Source organism: Stegodyphus dumicola, chromosome X1 (genome assembly GCF_044657685.1).
Source record: "Stegodyphus dumicola isolate Sdum_Otavi_A_Nest chromosome X1, ASM4465768v1".
Taxonomy (NCBI): domain Eukaryota; kingdom Metazoa; phylum Arthropoda; class Arachnida; order Araneae; family Eresidae; genus Stegodyphus; species Stegodyphus dumicola.
In genome coordinates, this window is record NC_140780.1 from 220,515,262 (window position 1) to 220,534,430 (window position 19,169).

Sequence of the window (19,169 nt, forward strand, 5' to 3'; positions counted from 1 at the left end):
CCCCCACTTAAAGAGTGACTGGAAAGACGGGGACGTTATCACCATATCTTGGCAGTGATGAATTATCATTCACTTTATTTAAATTCGGATGTCACTATATATTCTATTTAGAATTTTGGGAGCAGAAAAGGTGAGAGAATCCGCTATGCCGTCGCCGGGAATCGAAATGCGTGCCTTCCAGTTGGCTACCTGAAGATACTTTCCAATAACAACACGAAGACACTTGGTAAGAAAGAAAAAATATTTTATATGAAGTTTGTATTTATTTGCATTTTAAATAATGCACTTGGGTATTAGTTTTTTTTATTCGTTATTTTTTTAACTATTACTATTATTGTTTATATTACGTTACTTTTTCCTAAATGCGAAATTATTTTTCTGCATTTTCGATTTGATTTGCGTATTGTTACAGAATACATATACCTTTTTCTTTACTTAAAAATATTCTTCTGAGAGATTAATGCCTTTCTGAATATAATCATAAGTCTAGATGCAAAAACTTTCCGGATATATTCTGATTAATTTTTCTATGTAAGTAACAGCGATATACGATTCCAAAACAATTGACATTTGATATTCAAGGTGATTACAACAACGAATGGTTGTTAAGCTTGAATATGTTAGTTGAATATTCTATTAGTCTATTTCAAAGCATTTCGTATCGAACGAGGTTGCATTATAAATTAGGGTTGTTGAAAATCTTCGTGGAAGACTTCAGAAGAGTTCATTCGAGAGCGTGTTTTGTGCTTTAGTGAGAATATGAAAATTTCTAAATTGAAGAGAAAATATTCCTACAGCCATATATTAGACAAGTTATGGAAAATGATTCCCTTATTGACTCTCTCCTTGTGTTGGAGCTAGAAGTATGAGCTGTTTCCTAGTGTTGGAGCTGGAAGTATGAGCTGTTTCCTAGTGAGTGTGAAACTCTTGGGTAATCACAAAATTCTGGCTTACAAGAACGGTGTTGAGAATTTACTTACTGACTATGAGAAATGATGTTGTCACTATCCTTAATATATTCATTCTAAGTTGACAATGAAACGTTTTCTGAGTAACCTTTTAGACCTATTAAGGTCTTCGGAGTGAGAAAATCGAGAAAAATCAATTATATCCTCGCTGGGATTAGAACGACGCATCTTTCGATTGCCAACCGGCGGTGCACCAAGTATCCGAATGCTGTACTGAGACCAAAAGGATCACAGAAAACCTCACACGAAGTATTTCGTAATTGTCACAACAATAATTCATTGTAACAGATAATTTAAAAATGATATACTCTTGTTAAACACACGCCGATGGTTACACACACACACACACACACATATATATATATAGAGAGAGAGAGACTTACACACAGGCGCAAAAGTTAACCACTACCTTACACTGTACATACATTTTAGACTACACATTATATTAGCATAATTTGTATAAAGTAAACTGCATGCGGTGGGAACAAAATAAGTAACATTTTTTGTTAAATGGAAAAGAAATGATAAATAAATAATAATAAATACATAAAGTTTTATTTCTGATGAATAAGTTTCTCTTTGTTGACCAGCGGGATCTGGCTGATTAAAGTTTTTATTTTGGATGGAACTTCTAATGTTTAACGTTTTAGCACGTACGTTAATTAACAGTGCAAAATTAGTAAGTTCAAATTATTGCAAGCTGCTGCATTTAGGTTATTTGCTTTTTGTTGCCAAATGGAAAAAATCAACAAAAATTTTAATATATACAATGAAATTGTATTGCTGTATCTTCCCAACACGTTTTTAACTCTGAAAGGAAATAAATTTAATTTTGCTGGTGGTTTGTTTCCACTATCACAAATTACTGTAAGTTCGGTTGATAATTTGAAATTTCATTTAATCATATTTTTCCTTATGTGCAAGCAAAGTAAACTTTTCTTACAATAATTAAAGGAACTGTCAATAAAATTTCCATTATAAAAATCAGTGTATTATATTTTGAAAGTTTTCTATTAATTATTATATTAATTAAAATTATAAAAAATATTAAAAAATTATATTTTGTCAAACAAATCTATGTGTATTCAGTTTAGAAATTAAATATCAAATTAAAATATTTGAAAATTTATGTAAAGAAACCGTGGTTTTATTTATTAATTGACATTGTGGAAACTTGATCAAGGTTTTACCTCTACAGCAAAGATTTACTTAAGGACACAATCTGTTAAAAAAATCCAAATTTTAATTTTATAGAAACACTTTTTACCTTATAATACATGTTCATAATTTTACATTAAAAACCGAAAAATTTCCTTATGTGCTAAAAATAATAGTTTGCTCAATAATTTGCAATTACTTACTCAAATATCTTATGCCTCAATTGTTCTATATTTTCTTCTTTCGTTTCCATCATTTTGTTTCTGTAAAATAAGACTTAAAATTGATTTGTGCGCCTTACTTTCCACAAACGTTTATAGTTATGAGCTATATACATATAGCTTAAAGAAGGCAGACATGAATTATAAAAAGAAATACATTTTCAGGCTGACATGTGTATGTATAATATTCACTGGATATGCATATATTGTTTAGTAATACATTACTAACATCTTAAACAGTATTCTATATAAACATTGTTGAGTTTTCTGCAAGGAAAAAAGAAAAGGAAAGAAACAGTGTATAAATGATTGAATAAAAAGCAGTAGAATTGTGTACTATTTCACAAAATTTTTAAATATGTTACCAACCCAGCCAAAGTCTTGACACCTAATGAAAACTTCATTTAAACCTCTCAGTTGACAGGCGATTGATTACACCTCTAGGCTAAAGAAGTTATACGTTTTTTTTTCTGAGTGGCCCAAGGAACCTTACTTATATCATTGCAATACAGAGATTTCAAGAATAAATATTTCTCGAATGATTGCTTTTAGACATTTTAATAAATGAATCGAATAAGATTGGCCATTGGACTATACTTTTGGTCACGTTATATTTCAGTAAAAGTACGCAAAATTTAAGCTTCCTATGATCCCCGAGGGGGAAAAAGTTGCCAATGAGAAAAATATTTTCTATGGCTGAATTAATCAAACACAAATTCAAACTAAACACTTATTTTTCTACAAGCAAAATTAATTCAGCTTATATGAACTAAATTTTAGGGGAAATAAAAATGTACGACAGAAGTTAGTTGCAAAGTTAAGTTTTAAAAGGTGAATGATTAAAATATACCTTTCGCTTTGAATAAACATCAAAGACAGAAAGGACGTTCAAATTTGCAAATTTTTCAAAAATTTAAAATTTCATTTTTATTCCCCCCAAAAAGAATTTAAGTAATAATAAGTAAAAAAGGTTTAGTTTTTCTTTTTCCCATTTCCTCTCTTCTGTTGTCACTTATTCTTTCCAATGATGTTCTTTGCAAATGCTTTATGCAAGCAATTTCCGTTATACGTATATCGTTCTTACACCATTTATGGTGTTTCAAGCACTGATCTGTTTGTGCGGATAAAAAATTGGGTGTTGAAATTCGAAAATTTCGCAATTCTAGATTCTACTAGATTTCTAATTAAATTTAATGCACATGGGACTTCATGGATATAGTAAGTATAAAAGTGTAAAACTGTATGTTGTTATTTTCATTTTTTTCGAAAAGTAGTAACTGTATCCCTTTGAAATGATATATTTATGTAAAAATATGCATAATACACATAATAACAAAATATCTTGAAGTTTGAATAAATAATAAAAAAAATTTTCACTTAACTTCCCGTGTTACCTTAATTTAGAACTAATGGTTTCACACTTATAATTTGTACAAAAATTAAAATTTTAAATTTTGTATTTAATGAAATTCAGTTTTATACTAACTCCAAGTCGATGTTATGTTCTCCAGGGAGGAGATTGGAGGTTCGAATTCCGCGAACGGGCTGGCCGCATGGGTGTTTTGTGGTTTGCCCCATGTGTAACGTGTATACGAGCCAGTTTCCCTTAGAAAGTCCTCCACGAAGGCATCCCTCCCCTTAGACAGATAGCCCTAGTGTGCTTTGCCATAATTAAATACACCACACCACCAGGAAGGAGATTGATTTTTAATCTTTAGCAGAGTAAATAACAACTTACTGATTGGCATTTTTCCATAAAATACTGCTTAATTTGTACATATTTTTGATAAAAGGTATCACGCCATCGAAATTGTCGTTGAAATAAGGCCCTACCTTGCGGTTTATTTCTCAAATAGGCTTCATTATAACAAATACCGTTATCATTTCATGACACATTTAGTCGCGCATTCGTTTTGCATACCCTATAATTTATTTTGTAACAGAAAGATCTGAGAATCAATTTTCTAAACTTCAGTCGTTAGAAGAATAACAACATCTTTATGTGAATTGTGCAAAGATGCTAAGAATCAATGTAGAAATCACACAATGCAAAGCTGCCGTCATTTATTCACACAGATACTTTTAAAATCTCTATCATGCAATTTTTTACGCCTAAGAGATTTCTTTTTTCCCAGACATTTTAAAATTGAATGAGAAGTGTATTTTCTCTGGCGTTTCGTACATTGATATTCCACTCCATGCGTTTAAAAGATGCATCTTATGAGTTTTGTTAGTGCAGTTAAAGTTCGAAATATGTGAAATAAATTTCAGGCATTTCTTGCTCTTCAATTTTGCTGCGACCCGAGCAGCCGGCGGAAATGCGGGTTTTAAAAGATTCTCACATCAGCAATTTAAGAAAAAGGGAAAAAAGCCAAGTGCGTTTTATATGCCGAAGAAATTGTATCACACTTACAGTGAGGAAATTGTTCGGGTCGGAACAAAAGGGTTTCAAAAGTCTTGTGCTTTCTTGATAATATTGTAAGGAATGAAGTCATAAATTCAACCAAGATGCTTGTTTCTCGATATGTGTCCAAAGTAACGCCGTAGATAGTTTGACTACGTGTGAGTGAACTTCCGTTACAAATAAAATTTTTAACTCACTGGACAGAGTTTGTAGATTCCTTGACAGAAAGAATAAATGGGCATAGTTATTGTGAAGCTGAAATGTAATTGTTTTGTGGTTATGGATCTATTATTTCCCGTAACACGTTCATAGAAAGATAGAAGAAAAATTACTGAAGAAAAATTACCCATATAATCAAATTTAAAATTTAAAAAAATATAAAAATCTGAAAGCTTTCAGATTTTACATTACGCCCAAAGGCTCGTTTTTTTAACGTTTTGTGTGCTACCTTTATTTATTAAATATTATGTTCTTCGAACTTAACCATAAAATTTAGTTCAACAACAATATCGCAAAATAATTTTAAAATGAGCATATCTTTAGAATTTCCGATACAGAGTCTCGCGCGCTGGAGATAAAAATGTTTTTTTTTTCCTACAGTGTTGCTATTGCTCGCCTTGAAATCGTTGAGTTTGTTAAACAAAAATTTCTTTAAAGTTTTACAAAATATGAAACAGATAATAAAACTAATTCCAAATTTGGGCTTCCAGATGCCCATATTCGCGTGGAAACGTATGTTATTCAAAATTTGATGGCACTACCGTTGTTTTATCATAATGCGAGAAAAATACATACATTTACGCAGATTCTTCATTATTTAATTTCCTTAAATATCATACAGAGCTCTAATATTTAGTGGCAACAATTTGAAAAGTGAACCGGCATTTCAACGCAAGATGCCAAAACGAAATTAATAGTCCTTTTTGGGCAAATTGCCTCTTTGGACTAACAAGTAAAAACTGTGTAGTCAGGTTTTAATTTAAACCTTTCTAGTTTCAGATTTAAAATGGAAATGTCAGGGTGAATTCTTTTAAAATAGCTAAGAAATAGTTAGAAGATGTATTTGCATACTAACAGTGTAATATTAAGTATAGTATACGATCAGATAAGAAATTTTTCATTGCAGCTTAATTTCTTATAACAATAAATTGTAACGACGTGCATTCATGAATCATTAAAATTACTTTCAGAAGTGGCAATGAATTTACAGTGCTTATAAATTAAACTGAAGTCACTTGATTAACTGGTCTTTGAAACCACTTATTTAATTATTTTTAATAAGTAGATACGAAATTCAGCTACAACTAACGAGTAAGAAAACAGAGTTGATTCTGCATAAAAGCTTATGAGGCGTGCCTTCGTGGTGTAGTGGTTCTGCACGCTGGGCCGGTATTCCAGAGGTCCGTGGTTCGATTCCCGGCGAAGGCGGTTGCTAATTTTTCATCTCTTAGGCTTTTCCAATTAACCTAATGTCTCTACGGTGGCTCCCGAAATAAAAAGGGAATGAGGATTCTCCACACCCAGGATATGGCGATTCAAACCCCAGTCGTCCTTTAAGAAAGGGAGTATGTGAGATATTTCTCCCACTTTCCTAGCGTACTTTCGTGGTGTAGTAGTTCTGCACGCTGCACGCACGTTCTTTTTCACCTTGCCTGCTTCCAAAAAATACCTAATGTCTCTATGAGCTAATGAACTAAGAATATGAAAATATGAAATGCTTGAACGAATTCCTTTGAAGTTTCTTTCGCTAGTATATTGATAACTGTTTAGTATGATATCAAATTCATTTTAGTTCAAATTTTGTCTACTTTCAAGATTTTAAGACATAAAAAAGAGAGTAAAGCGAGAATAAAAATTGCAAATGCTATTATTGCATTGTTTTAATCTCTTTATTGCCTATTTTATTTCCTCAGACTTTCTTTGTCTTTTGTAATAATCACAGGTATTTTCTTCCGACTAGAAATACAACACAAAAAACTAAGCTATAATTGTTTCTGCTTTGTAACTTTGCTTTAATATTAGTCTCACATACAATGACAGAACCGCTAAGAAAATTATCTAGAACATTCAAACTAGAAGAAACAGTCCGTTTTCTCAGTACTCGGGTGATTCTATTTGTGTATCAAAGAAACAAAAGTAAAAAAAGCAGCTTTCTATTTCAGTAAATGTTTATTTTATGTTTCATACACATAATATAAAATGTTTATTTTATGTTTCATACACATAACATAAAATATTTATTTTATATTTCACAAACATGTCATAAAATGTTCATTTTATGTTATGTGTAAAACAATTACGCTATTAAACCATCACAAATTAGCCAGGTATAGACTTTTGTATCATTCCGATTTGTCTCACTCGATAAAAGACTGCGATAACCGACTAAAAACTGCGGAATGATTTCCGAACCGTTAATTAGTTACCCATTGCATGTGATTAGCAAAAAATTGTCCAACGATGTTCAGTTAGATTAGGTTAAGGCAATTTCAATAAAGCGAAATACACTATCCGTCTAAGAGGATAGATGTCTTTGTGGAGGATTTTTCTAGGAGAACTGACGTAATTTCTAAGAGAATGTTCGGTATAGTGCTTAAAGCTCATAAAGCGTAATTGCTACGAAACGCGATTTTTTTTTATGCCGTTTTGATGTAACGGTTGCTTTCAAGAAATGGCAGTGCGTGTTATGTTGCCTTTCAAGAAATGGCAGTGTGTGTTATGTTGCCTTTCAAGAAATGGCAGTGAGTGTTATGTTGCCTTTCAAGAAATGGCAATGAGTGTTATGTTGCCTTTCAAGAAATGGCAGTGTGTGTTATGTTGCCTCTTATCATATCTGATGTTATACTAAGGAATAAAAAACAAATAAATAAATACAAATATTTCTGATAGCAATGCATAGTTTTTCGGGAAGCCAGAAACAGCATTAAGAATAGTGTTCGTTTTTTTTCCAATTAAAGTGAGAGCATGCGCCCTGCTTTGGTGACTGATCACTTATCTGTCATTACTGTGTTGTGAAATATTAACAGGTATTCAACTTATAAAACCGTGATACTATAAAAATCGCTACTTGATTTTTAATGTTTAAAGGCAACAGCATTTTCAATATAATTAATTCAGGAAAAATGAAAGATAAAGAATGGAAAGAATTACTTCATTAACTTTTTCTGTTACTTTCACTTCAAGGCTTAGAAAATTGCTTAGGACCAAAATCAACGAGATAGTTTTTGCTATCTCAGAAGCTGTGATCGGAACGTAAGCTCTCGAGAAGAATTCTTTTTAGCTCAATTTAACAGCAAGAACGTTTTTCACGGTATCTCTAAATCAAATACTGGATATTCACATTTCAGGAAATAATTTTATTTTAAAATTAGAACGTTTTTCACGGTATCACTAAATCGAGTACAGGATGTTCACATTTCAGGAAATAATTTTATTTTAAAATTATGCTGAAATAAATTTGCATCCAATATCTAGTTCATTACTTAATTTGCAAGGTAAGAGTTATAAAACAATTAAAATTGCTGCTTAAACTAAGAGTGCACTCGAATTTTCTTATGAGATTTTGTAAAATACTTGATATTCTTCTAATTAATTTAGCCACACAGAACAGAAACAGAAAGCCAGTGTCTTCAGGTAATATATATAACTGCAGGAATTATTTTAGTTTTCTAATAATTAGTTTTAATTTTGTAACCTATTCCTTTAAATTCGTCTTTTCCACCCACAACTCCCTGTCAGAATGAGATTTTAGTATCGTGTTTTATGTAAATGAAGTATAGCCAATATATTAATAATATGGGAAGTTCAGTCACTTCTGTAGAAGAATTCAGAAGATCTCAGTAGAGCGTATTCTGCCTTCGGGCCAGGTGGTTGTCTTACTACGCTGTGCTATAGTCTTACGTGCCTGTTATTATTCGGCGGTGAAGTTTAATTACGGGCCAACTCGATTAGTTATTTTTGTACAGCTTTTGTACAGCAGTTACAAGTTTTAGTTAGAATCAGTTTAGTTCCTTATTTTCTATCTTAAGTTAAATCCCAAGTGGAGGCTTTCCTATAAACCCAAGACGGGGCGACTGTTATTACTTCTTTGAGTGAAAGAAGGGTATTTTAACCCTTCTTTGAACTTACTATATTTTATAGTTGTAAGAAGACAGCGAATAGTCGCTAGACACTTCACTAAAGTTCTGGTAGCCAAGGACACATAAATTAACTAGAACTGTATATAAAAATTAGCATTTTATATTGTAAATTAACAAATAACAGTAAACTAATATTTTATGTATCATAAACTAATATTAAAAATCTTTAAAATTAATCACAATATACTAGAAATTTATATGAAATACTCGGATTTATATTTTTTACTGAATATAATTATAAAATTTAATATCTAAAATTTTGGCAGCTGATTTTTTTTTACTTTAATTTACAATACAGCTGTAATAGATGAAAGAAATTATTTTATTTTATTTCGTGTTTCGTTTTTGTAGAAATGAATTTTAATTTGTGGGCAACCCCATAAAAGTGTATCGAGCAGAACCATGCCATAAAACGTCTCAAATATAGTAGTAATGTCAATGAAAAAACAGAGAATAAGCACGTGCTTTGTCTGTCAAACAAAAATGATTCTTTTCCAATCTCTTCTAATGTTTTGTCCAAGTAATAGAAAGCTTTAAAATATTTCTTTGAACTTGTAAGAGTTATTGAATCGATATTTTGAAGGCACAGATGCCATTAAACATGCATATTACTTTTGCCTGATTTTCTATTCCATGAAAGGCAAGGTTTATACATTTAAAAGGCTATCAGGACTCGCTTCTTGTATTCATGAAATGAGAAAAGTTTGATTTGCGTTCATCTTGACCAAATCTAGGATACTGAATCTCACGATTAATCTACCACGAATGCTCTATCACCTAAGCTGAAGGAGATTCCATTATGCTTTCAGTTTTAAACTTATGAGAATGAAGTGTTAATGTAGCTATACAAGAATATCTATAGAAATTTTATACATAATTGTTACTTATTACGTGAATTGCAGATTGCGTACATTGATTTTAAGAGACAAGATGAAGATGAAACTTTCGCCTTAAATAAAATTTTCTTTCTAGTTAATTTTTTTTGCGAGTTACTATTTTTAGTTCTCAAAGAAATTGTTTTGGAGAGAAATTTGGACCAATAATAGTTTTTAAGAAGAAGCGGTAGAAAATTTAAATACGTAACTTTACGGAGATGGCCTCGCTTTTACTTTCTTTTATGTCATACTTCAAGAGTTGATCTGAATACCCTTAAAGCTGCATTTTTTGGATGATATTGCTTTGTGAATTGCTCCAGACGAATGTATCATGATATGTACAAGAAGCCATTTAACTAAAATTTAAGGTATGATTCACAGTTTCAGATGTTATCTTTATCGCAGTTATTTTCGTATTTTTATTTGGCAACAAAACACAACACAGTATGTATTTACCACGAATCAGAATGCATTATATTTTCAGAGTAAGAGCATGTATATTTAAATTAACACATTTTAAGATTCAACGCTAATTTATAATTAATTTCCTAAACTAAACAGAAAAACTCATGAAGAGAAACTCATTTGTAATATTCATTGAATGAATATAATATCTAGTAAACGTAGCTAAGTAACAAATTTTTCTTTTTCTGTTTTAAGATAAGCAAAATCACTCTTATAAAATATGTTAAAAACTACAATAACTAAGTTGATCTTATTTAAGAATTTATTTAAACACCTTATAAAGTTTATTTATATTTTTATCGCACTTGATTTGAAATCAGATTTGTCCTGCTTTTTATTTCTTTTGTAATCTGGTATTTTGAAATATAAATGAAAGTAAGACATAAGTGCGTGAAGAACGTTTAGATTTCATTCTCTGGATTGGTAATCATGAAATTAGTGTAGAGCTGTAGACAGACTCTTTTCTGCTTTTATTTAATTAAATAATATAATGCAGTCGTTAGTATAAGCTAATATATGCTCTCCACTATCTGCAAAATGGAAAACGTCTCTTTTTTATTGAAACCAGATCATCAGTAGGCACTTAATCCTGGTTTGATCTCTTTAAAAATCAATTAAATTTCTTACAACACAAAAATGCTAAATAATTAGGCATGGCACGATTGCCAGTGATAGCAGTAAAACTTAAGATGATGTAATTCAGATAAAAAGAAGGCAAATATATAGTATCTTTTTTAATTTATCAAGGCGCGATAATGAAGCGTCAGAAGTAGACAAATTATTAGAATCTGAGTGTGACACAGAAGAACTCTTGTCCGAAATGCTTGAAAACGCAAAACTATACTATGGTGATAGAATGCTATAGTATTGTATTGAGGAATTTAAAAGACATTTTTGTTTTCTTCAGAAAATAAATTCCTTAAATAGTTATTGAAGAGTAACAAACTTCCAAATTTTTATGAGTTTTCATTTTCCTTCTAATGAGGCCAATAAAAATTAATAAGGAAAATCCAAAGCATTTCATAATTTTGTATCTATTCTTATTATATTATGATATACCACTGCTACTAAGTGTTCCTGTACGAAATTTGTAAAATTTTTCTTCGTTCTGCAACTAAGACATTCATTTATTTGGATTGGAGGGGCAGGGAAGGTCCGAAAGAAAATTTATTGCGGTACAAGCACTTCATCAACGAGTTTGATTCAATGTTATGTTTAAGTTCACTTTCCTCATTGATTTTAAAATTTTATTTTGTTCTATTCCTTACCAATTATAAGTTATAAATCCTGTTATCTTAATTTTTTTAAGTATTTGTGTCATTAGATTTCTCCAGAATTCTCCTTGGTTATTGGATCCACATAAAGCATTTTCTTGCTCAAGACACGAAGATTTTACTTCAGAATGTACTGTAGTTTATAAATATCTTTCATGAGACTACCTGAGTTTAGAGCAAGTTCACACAAATGAAACTACATCCAAGAAGTTTTTTATCGTGGCATCTGCAAATATACGTCGGGTATTTTATCTACGTTTTGCAAATACTGCATGTGCCAAATATAAATTTGTTGATAACGTACAGATATGAGCACGTATGCGTTGCGTAAACACGAGTTAGAGATTTTTATTGACAGGAGTTTATACAATATTGCGAGTTTCGTTTCCAATAGGACATTTTCAGACTGAAGGATAAATACAATATATTGACGGCTAAGCAGCATTTTCAAAATGCAAATATGTTTTTGACTTGTGTCGTAAAAGCAAATGTTTTGCTGTGATAAAAATTACATGAAACATTTTTCAGACTGAAATAGATAAAAACATTTTAATATCAAACAGGAAACAAACTATTGTCTAAGCATTATCCTTAAAAGCGCATTCACACGAAATCTATTCTGAGTTGTGAAATAATTTAGCCATGAAACATGCAATTAATGAATTATATCAAAGATATCAGTTTTACTTAACCTGTGAAGTAACAATTTAATTAATCACAGCAAATAAAAGAGAATTTTTTTCACATTATCGCACTTTGCAAGAGTTATCATGTAAAGTTTAACATTATTAGTTGTTGACGTTAAATTCCGTTTTATTTGTTACTATGCATAGTAATAACAATAAATCCTACCGATTTAAACATAAAAAATATATGTTTAGTCTTATTTAAGTATTAAGCTATTAAAACTGTTGCTTATTGTCTTGATTGGTCATTACATTTCTCTGCTAAATGCGATATACAATTTTTCGATTTTTCTAATATTAGTGGTGAAATAAAAAGTCAGTATAGTAATTTGTCTAATAGAATTATTTATTATTTAAAGACTCGCAAGTAATATTTTTACAAATTTTAAAATGACTTAAAATTATTACAATGAATATATTTAATTAGGATTTAGTAAAATTCGTCCTGTATTATCTAAATTTTAATGATTATAAAACTACGTGCAGCTCTTTTAGTAAGTTTAGGTTAAGTTATTTGAATATGGAAAATCTCTCGAAAGCTATCTGTCTTCGTGGAAGACTTTCTAACTAAGAATTGAGTAACTGGCTCAAATTCACGTTACACATGGAGAAAACCGTGAAAAGCAACTATTCAGCCAGCCCGTTCGCCTGGGTACGAAACCATGATAAATTACCAGAACTCAGCGCTCTTAATCACTCAGCCACTAGTGGGACTTACTTAGCTGTTTTACAAAAGATTGGCTTTGTACAGACTACTTTTTGCTCCTTTTGTCGCTTATATTCTAAAATGTATGAGACTGTAGATAAAATTTAAGATAAGCCAGTAAAAATAAAATACAGAGTTATTATTGGTACATGAATAATTTGGTTCCTTTTTACTACAGTTCAAGTTCAACTATATCTTCCATTTGTATTTTATTAAGCTAAATTATTGACGGAGAACGCTAACTTAAAATGTAATGATCGAGTTTTGTGTACTTTCAGCAAAGCAAATTTATTCGTTTTTTGGAGGACGGGAGAGAAGATAAAGGGGTGAATAAACAGTTTTCACATAGCTATCTGATGAAAAAATATTGCCTAAATTAATTTCTTTCACTTAACACTTTTCCTATTGAAATTAAATTATGGAAAATTATCCAAAACTTTCATAACTTTTTATTTGCTTCAAGACCAGATAATTTCCAAGTACATTTTCGAGAAGCCATCTTCTTCGAGAGATTCATACGTCAGCTAAGTCTGAAGAAGAATTACATTAAAACGAAATATGAACTATTTTAAACATGAAGTATTGCTTGGTTTTATTCGTGATCAATTAAAATATTAACTAAAAAATAAAAATCTGAAAGTTTCAGATTTTAAATTACGTCCAACGAGGCGTTTCTTAACGTTTTGTGTGTTACCTTTATTTATTAAATATCGTGTTCTTTGTATTTAAACCCTAAAATTCAGTTCAATAGTAATGTCGCAAAATAATTTTAAAATGAGCATATCTTTAGAATTTCCGATATACAGTTCCACGTGCTGGAGATAAAAAAATATTTTTCCTCCGTGCAGTGCTGCCATTGCTCGCTTTTAAACCGTTGAGTTTGTTACTCAAAAATTCGTTAAGGTTTACAAAATATGAAATCGATAATAAAACAAATTCCAAATTTCAAATTTGGTCTTCCACATACCCATATTCGTAGGATGATTACGTCATTCAAAATTCGATGGCTCTATGTACCGTTGTTTTAACACAATGCGAGAAATATACATATATTTATGCATATTTTTCATTATTTAATTTCTTCAAATATAATGCAGGACTCTAACATCTGGTGGCAACAGTTTGAAAAGTGACTCGCCGTTTATATTGATTCAGCGTAAAATCGCAAAACGAAAACAATAGTCCTTCAGGGACAATGTCCCTTTGGACTAATAATTTACTAATGAGCTGTATTTTGAGTATACTTTTAAGTAGCTCTTCCATATATTCTGATTCACTAGAAATTTTAAATAGTACAGTCAAAAATATATTTCTAATGGAGATTTACTTACTAATAATTAATTTTCCAAGCAGATTTATTTCCTAATAATTAAGTTTTAGCAAATTGGACTTCTAGCAAATTTCTGGGTTATTTATGACCCAGCAATTCATATCTTTCAAGTATGTGTTGTGAAATATTTGAGCATCCTTGAAAAAATTGCATTTACACGAACATACTAAAGTAGATAATATACTTCCTTATTAAGCTTAAATTTAAAATAGTTGTTACAGTTTTTCGAAAATAATGAGTATAGTCCATCTAAAGTACGCGCACTCAAACGCGCAAATCCTAGAACATTAGCAAAATATTTCAGCTTTTTCTAGAGAACAGTATAATTTTTTAGTTTACACTCGCTGTTTGGATATAAAAATTTTGTACCAGAGTGATATCGATTGCTTTATTGATAATGTTAGCTCCCATTTCATTCTAATGTTATTTCAGTCTGTCATCATTTCGTTTGTGATTATCATTTGTAATATAAAAATATTTATATCATCAGGGAATGGGGATGTGATAAGAGATACCATGGAAATAAGATCATTCTTTATCATTTGTAACATAAAAATATTATCTAATCATGGAAAAGGTAACGGAGTAAGGGATACCATGGAAATAAATTCATTATTTACACATTTAAAATTGTAAATTAAAAAAATAATTATTCCTCCCTAAAAATCAAATTTTTCCTTGCTTTTATATTTTGGTTTAAACATTCGTTTTCTTTGTCAAGCAATTGCGATTTTCCTATAACCAAGGATGCGAATGTGAAAGATACTGAAACGTAAATTACTCTTCATAAATTGGGAACAAAATACGAAATTTACCTATTTCTTTTTTCAGCATATACATTTTCCCCCACATAATACTTTTTAGTGCTTGACTGTATTTTGAAAGTATGTGCTTTGCTAAAACAAATGTCGGTCCCTTACGCGTATGTATGGCACTTAAACTCATTTGGGTACGTATGCTAATAAAGTTACAAATTCTCTGCAGCTACAAAATGAGTTCAAAAAAATTGTTAATGCTATTGAGCTCCAAATAATTATTTTTCCATTTCGTTCTCGTGCAGTTTTTAAAATTAAACTTGTGCAGTTTCAAATCAGATATGGTTATTTTCTAATTTAAAAAGCCGTTTCAAACGTTTAGACAACAACTACTAACTTTGTAACAGGGGTAACAGAATCAAGCGAATTCGTAGCATCATAAGAATGGTATAAAAATGACTACGAGGAAGAAGTATTAGTTTTTAAATCACGCAGTTGAATTCATATTTTGGTAATAATGCAGATGTATTTTTAAACTTTATAAGGTATTTCTCCCGCCTTCTTCGCGTGCCTTCGTGGTGTGGTGGTCTGCACACTGGGCGCGTATCCAGAGGTCCGCGGTTCGATTCCCGGCGAAGGCTTTGCATATTTCTCATCTTGCTTGCTTCCAAAAATACCTAATGTCTCTACAGTGGCGCCCGACCTAAAAAGGGTGTTGGATGATCAGTCTCCTCACCCAGGATTTGGCGATTGGGTCCCCTAAAAACCCCCAGTCGCCCTTTAAAAGGGGGAGTATATAAGGTATTTCCCCCGCCTTCTTCGCGTGCCTTCGTGGTGTGGTGGTCTACACACTGGGCGCGTATCCCGAGGTCCACGGTTCGATTCCCGGCGAAGGCGTTGCATATTTTTCATCTTTCCTGCTTTCAAAATGCCTAATGTTTCTACAACTTAAAAGTATGAGAAAAGCCTTTATAAATTTTATTTTCTATGGTTACGCATGCAGGGATGATTATTTATATCAAAGATTATTTTTGCTCGTCTAGCAGGCTAAAGTAAGATCATCTCGTTCATTTATTAAATCTTTTCATACCTTAAAAATTTCTCTTAAGATTCATGGAAGCAATTAATCTGTGAAGACTTCCACATCATGTACGTGTTAAAGCATTGATATTATTTCTTTATGTATTTTCGCCCGAAATATATTTCCTATAATATATCCGGCCCCAAAATAATGTGCAATACATTTGCCCATTATTTTTTTATTTCATCGATTTAAAAAAGGAGGAAAAGGAGAGAATGTCATATTATGTAGGAAAGTATACAGTCTGACAAATGTACGGATGGTACGATTTTCTCTTGCTTCTTAATAAAACAATATACCATTTTTCACTTTGCCAAGGGAAACTACAGCACAAGGTATTTCATATGAGAAAAGAGCTCCAACTTATTACATGCGCATTTTTAATATTAAAAGAAGCTTCTAAAACTAATTAAAAATCTCAATTGATATGTACAAACTGAAATTTATATTTTGCTGAGTCGCTTTGTCGAAGAATCGAAAAATGATGGCTGTTTACCGGTGCAAGTAATTAAGCGAATAAAGTCCACAAACATTCATATTCAATTCTAAGTTCGACTCTATAGGAATCGTGTAGTTACATATCTGCGTCTGTGATTTTCAACATGTGTATTACATTCAGTTTATTCTTAGTAATTACTTCCCCATGTGCAACATACGTAAATACGAGCTTATTTACCTTAGTAAGGCCTCTACGATGGCATCTATTCTTTAACTGTACCTCTAGTGTCTTTTTGTATTAATAATCAAATCCAACTCTAAGGCAGGTATCCTTCACGTTTTTTTTTTTTTTTGCCGGAAGTAACTACAATTTGCATGTCACAGAATATTTCATTCAGTTCCTGTTTTTTGACAGCCTCTGTTGTGTCAATTGAAATGCTAATCTCTTTTATTTCAATTATTTGGATGTATTCAGAGAAGTTCCAGAAACAATGCAGTTAAAAAATCTATATTAAAACGTGGGATGGGTTTTTAAGTTTCTAAGGCGATGAACATCCATCTATCAGAGAGAAATTATCAGATTGGTTTCGTATCCTCTCTTTGAAATTAAATCTGTTATTCTACGTTAGGCTAGCTATCATAAACAGTTGTACCACTTTTTAAAGGTCCATGTATTCATGACTCAAAATGGATTAAATTTAGGAGACAAAATGACATGGAAAAATGACAAAGCTGCTGCGATCGATAGAAAGCAGTTTTCATACATTGCAGTTGAATCATGAAAAGCACTAGAAAGATGTTTGTCTATATTATATATAGAGAGAGATAGATGTGTGTGTGTGTTATACTTTTCATTGTATATTCCAAGAATTTTCTCTCATCATATATATATATATATATATACATATTCATTTCGCACTATCTGAAAGCTTACTACTCTAAAGATCGAAAATTTATGCTTATTTTTCAAGGTACGTTATTTGCTCTACATAAATGCATGACAGTAACTGGGGATAAATTGTGAAGGCTAACTCATTTAAATTATATAGCTAGAGAATTAAAGTTAGTCCAGTAACGTTTTTAAAGTAATAATAAACAGAATATTATTTTAAAATATAAATAATAACGGTTTTGTGTTAATAGCAATGCACAAGTGATTTATCTGTTTAAGGATAGAGGTACTTTCCTGGAAGATTCTAATGGAATTTGACTCTTATTTAGGATACGCTTCAGGAAAACTACAAAAACTGTTATTCGTCAGGAATCGAACCCGATTCGAATTATCAGTGTTCAGAGACATTATGTTCGATGCTATCGGGCGTACGGCAGAGTCAATAAGATCGGCATGATGACGAGAAGACACTATGAGGTTCAAATCCTTGATATAGTTTAGGATTTTCAGCACCTTAATTTTTCCATAATAGCTTCAAAAGTTGTCCCACTAAGCCATGATTGATTATGTGATTGATTATAAGGTTTGGTAAAACACCTATTGGTTTCCACCGCACGTTTCAAATTGGATTCAGATTTACTAACCAAGTTTTTGAGGCAACACTTTTATAGAGAGTTTAGAATTTAATAACAAAATTTTACCTTTCTATCAAATAAAAGTTCAGTGTATTATGCTTTGTAGACATTTAGACAATTATGTTAACTAGTACTAAACTTAAACAGTTTAGAATCTCTTGTTCGCAAGAAATTCGTAAAACGTTTCCAAAATGCATTAATAAAAGGTATTCATTCCCTCTTCGAGTTCAGCAGAACTCCTAGCAAAATGCATTTCTGCAACTTCATATTTCCGAACAGGTATTTCAAACTATAGGAAGAAACATATGACACATAGAGAATAATGCCTCTATTTTCCATCTTCATGATAAAGGCCATGAACGACTTTTATTTTACAAATGCCTAATTTTCATGAATAACTGATTTCTTTCTGAGGCAAAAATGCTATTTAAATGCATGCGATGAATTCAGTATTAGGAACCTTATAAATCAGCATAAGGACTAGTAAGAGAACAGGAATTTTAGTTAAAATAATACGCCGAATAACGATTACTGGAGGAGTTAAAGCAACGAGAATCAATGTAGTATTTATAAATTTGCATGACTAGTTTCAAAGGTTTAAATATAGAACTTGCTTCTTCAGCTGCAGAAGTGCAGAAGCCCATATGCACTTCGCAACTGAAGAGGAAGGTTCTGTATTTTAACCTTTGAAACTAGTTCTGCAGATTTATGAATATTACTCTTATTCATGTTGCTTTAATTTCTCCAATATGAGAACAGGAGTTTTTTAAAGTATGCTTAACCAGAGATTTCAGAAATTATTTTTCATAGAGTATCCTATTAAAGAATATGCTTGAAAATGAGGGTTCGCTGGGCTTCGAAGACGCGTCTCTAAAGTATTTTCAATGAAGGATGCGTGAAATATTTGTTTGGTCGTAGTTCAGTGTATTCTAAAAATGAATTTATTTCAGGAAAATATAATGAAAGGAAAAGGGTAAGAAATGTAAAATTTGAGTAAACGTTTTATTGCGAAACATTAAAAAAAATATTCAGAAAAAAAATTCTTTTTTCTATAAAATAGTTCAAATGCTTAAGCTGATGAGGTATTTCTCCCGCCTTCGTGGTGTGGTGGTCTGCACGCTGGGCGCGTATTCCAGAGGTCT

The 19,169-nt window shown here is 31.2% G+C and overlaps 1 protein-coding gene across 1 annotated transcript in view; it reads right to left on the reverse strand.

Annotated features, from left to right (window-relative positions):
* The window catches only part of LOC118188951 (uncharacterized), a 46,133-nt gene that overhangs the window by 15,284 nt on the left and 11,680 nt on the right, over positions 1–19,169 (reverse strand). The window contains exon 2 of the mRNA XM_035359481.2: positions 2,330–2,389. Within this exon, the coding sequence (XP_035215372.1) occupies positions 2,330–2,389 (60 nt within the window). The remainder of the gene's footprint in view (positions 1–2,329; positions 2,390–19,169) is intronic.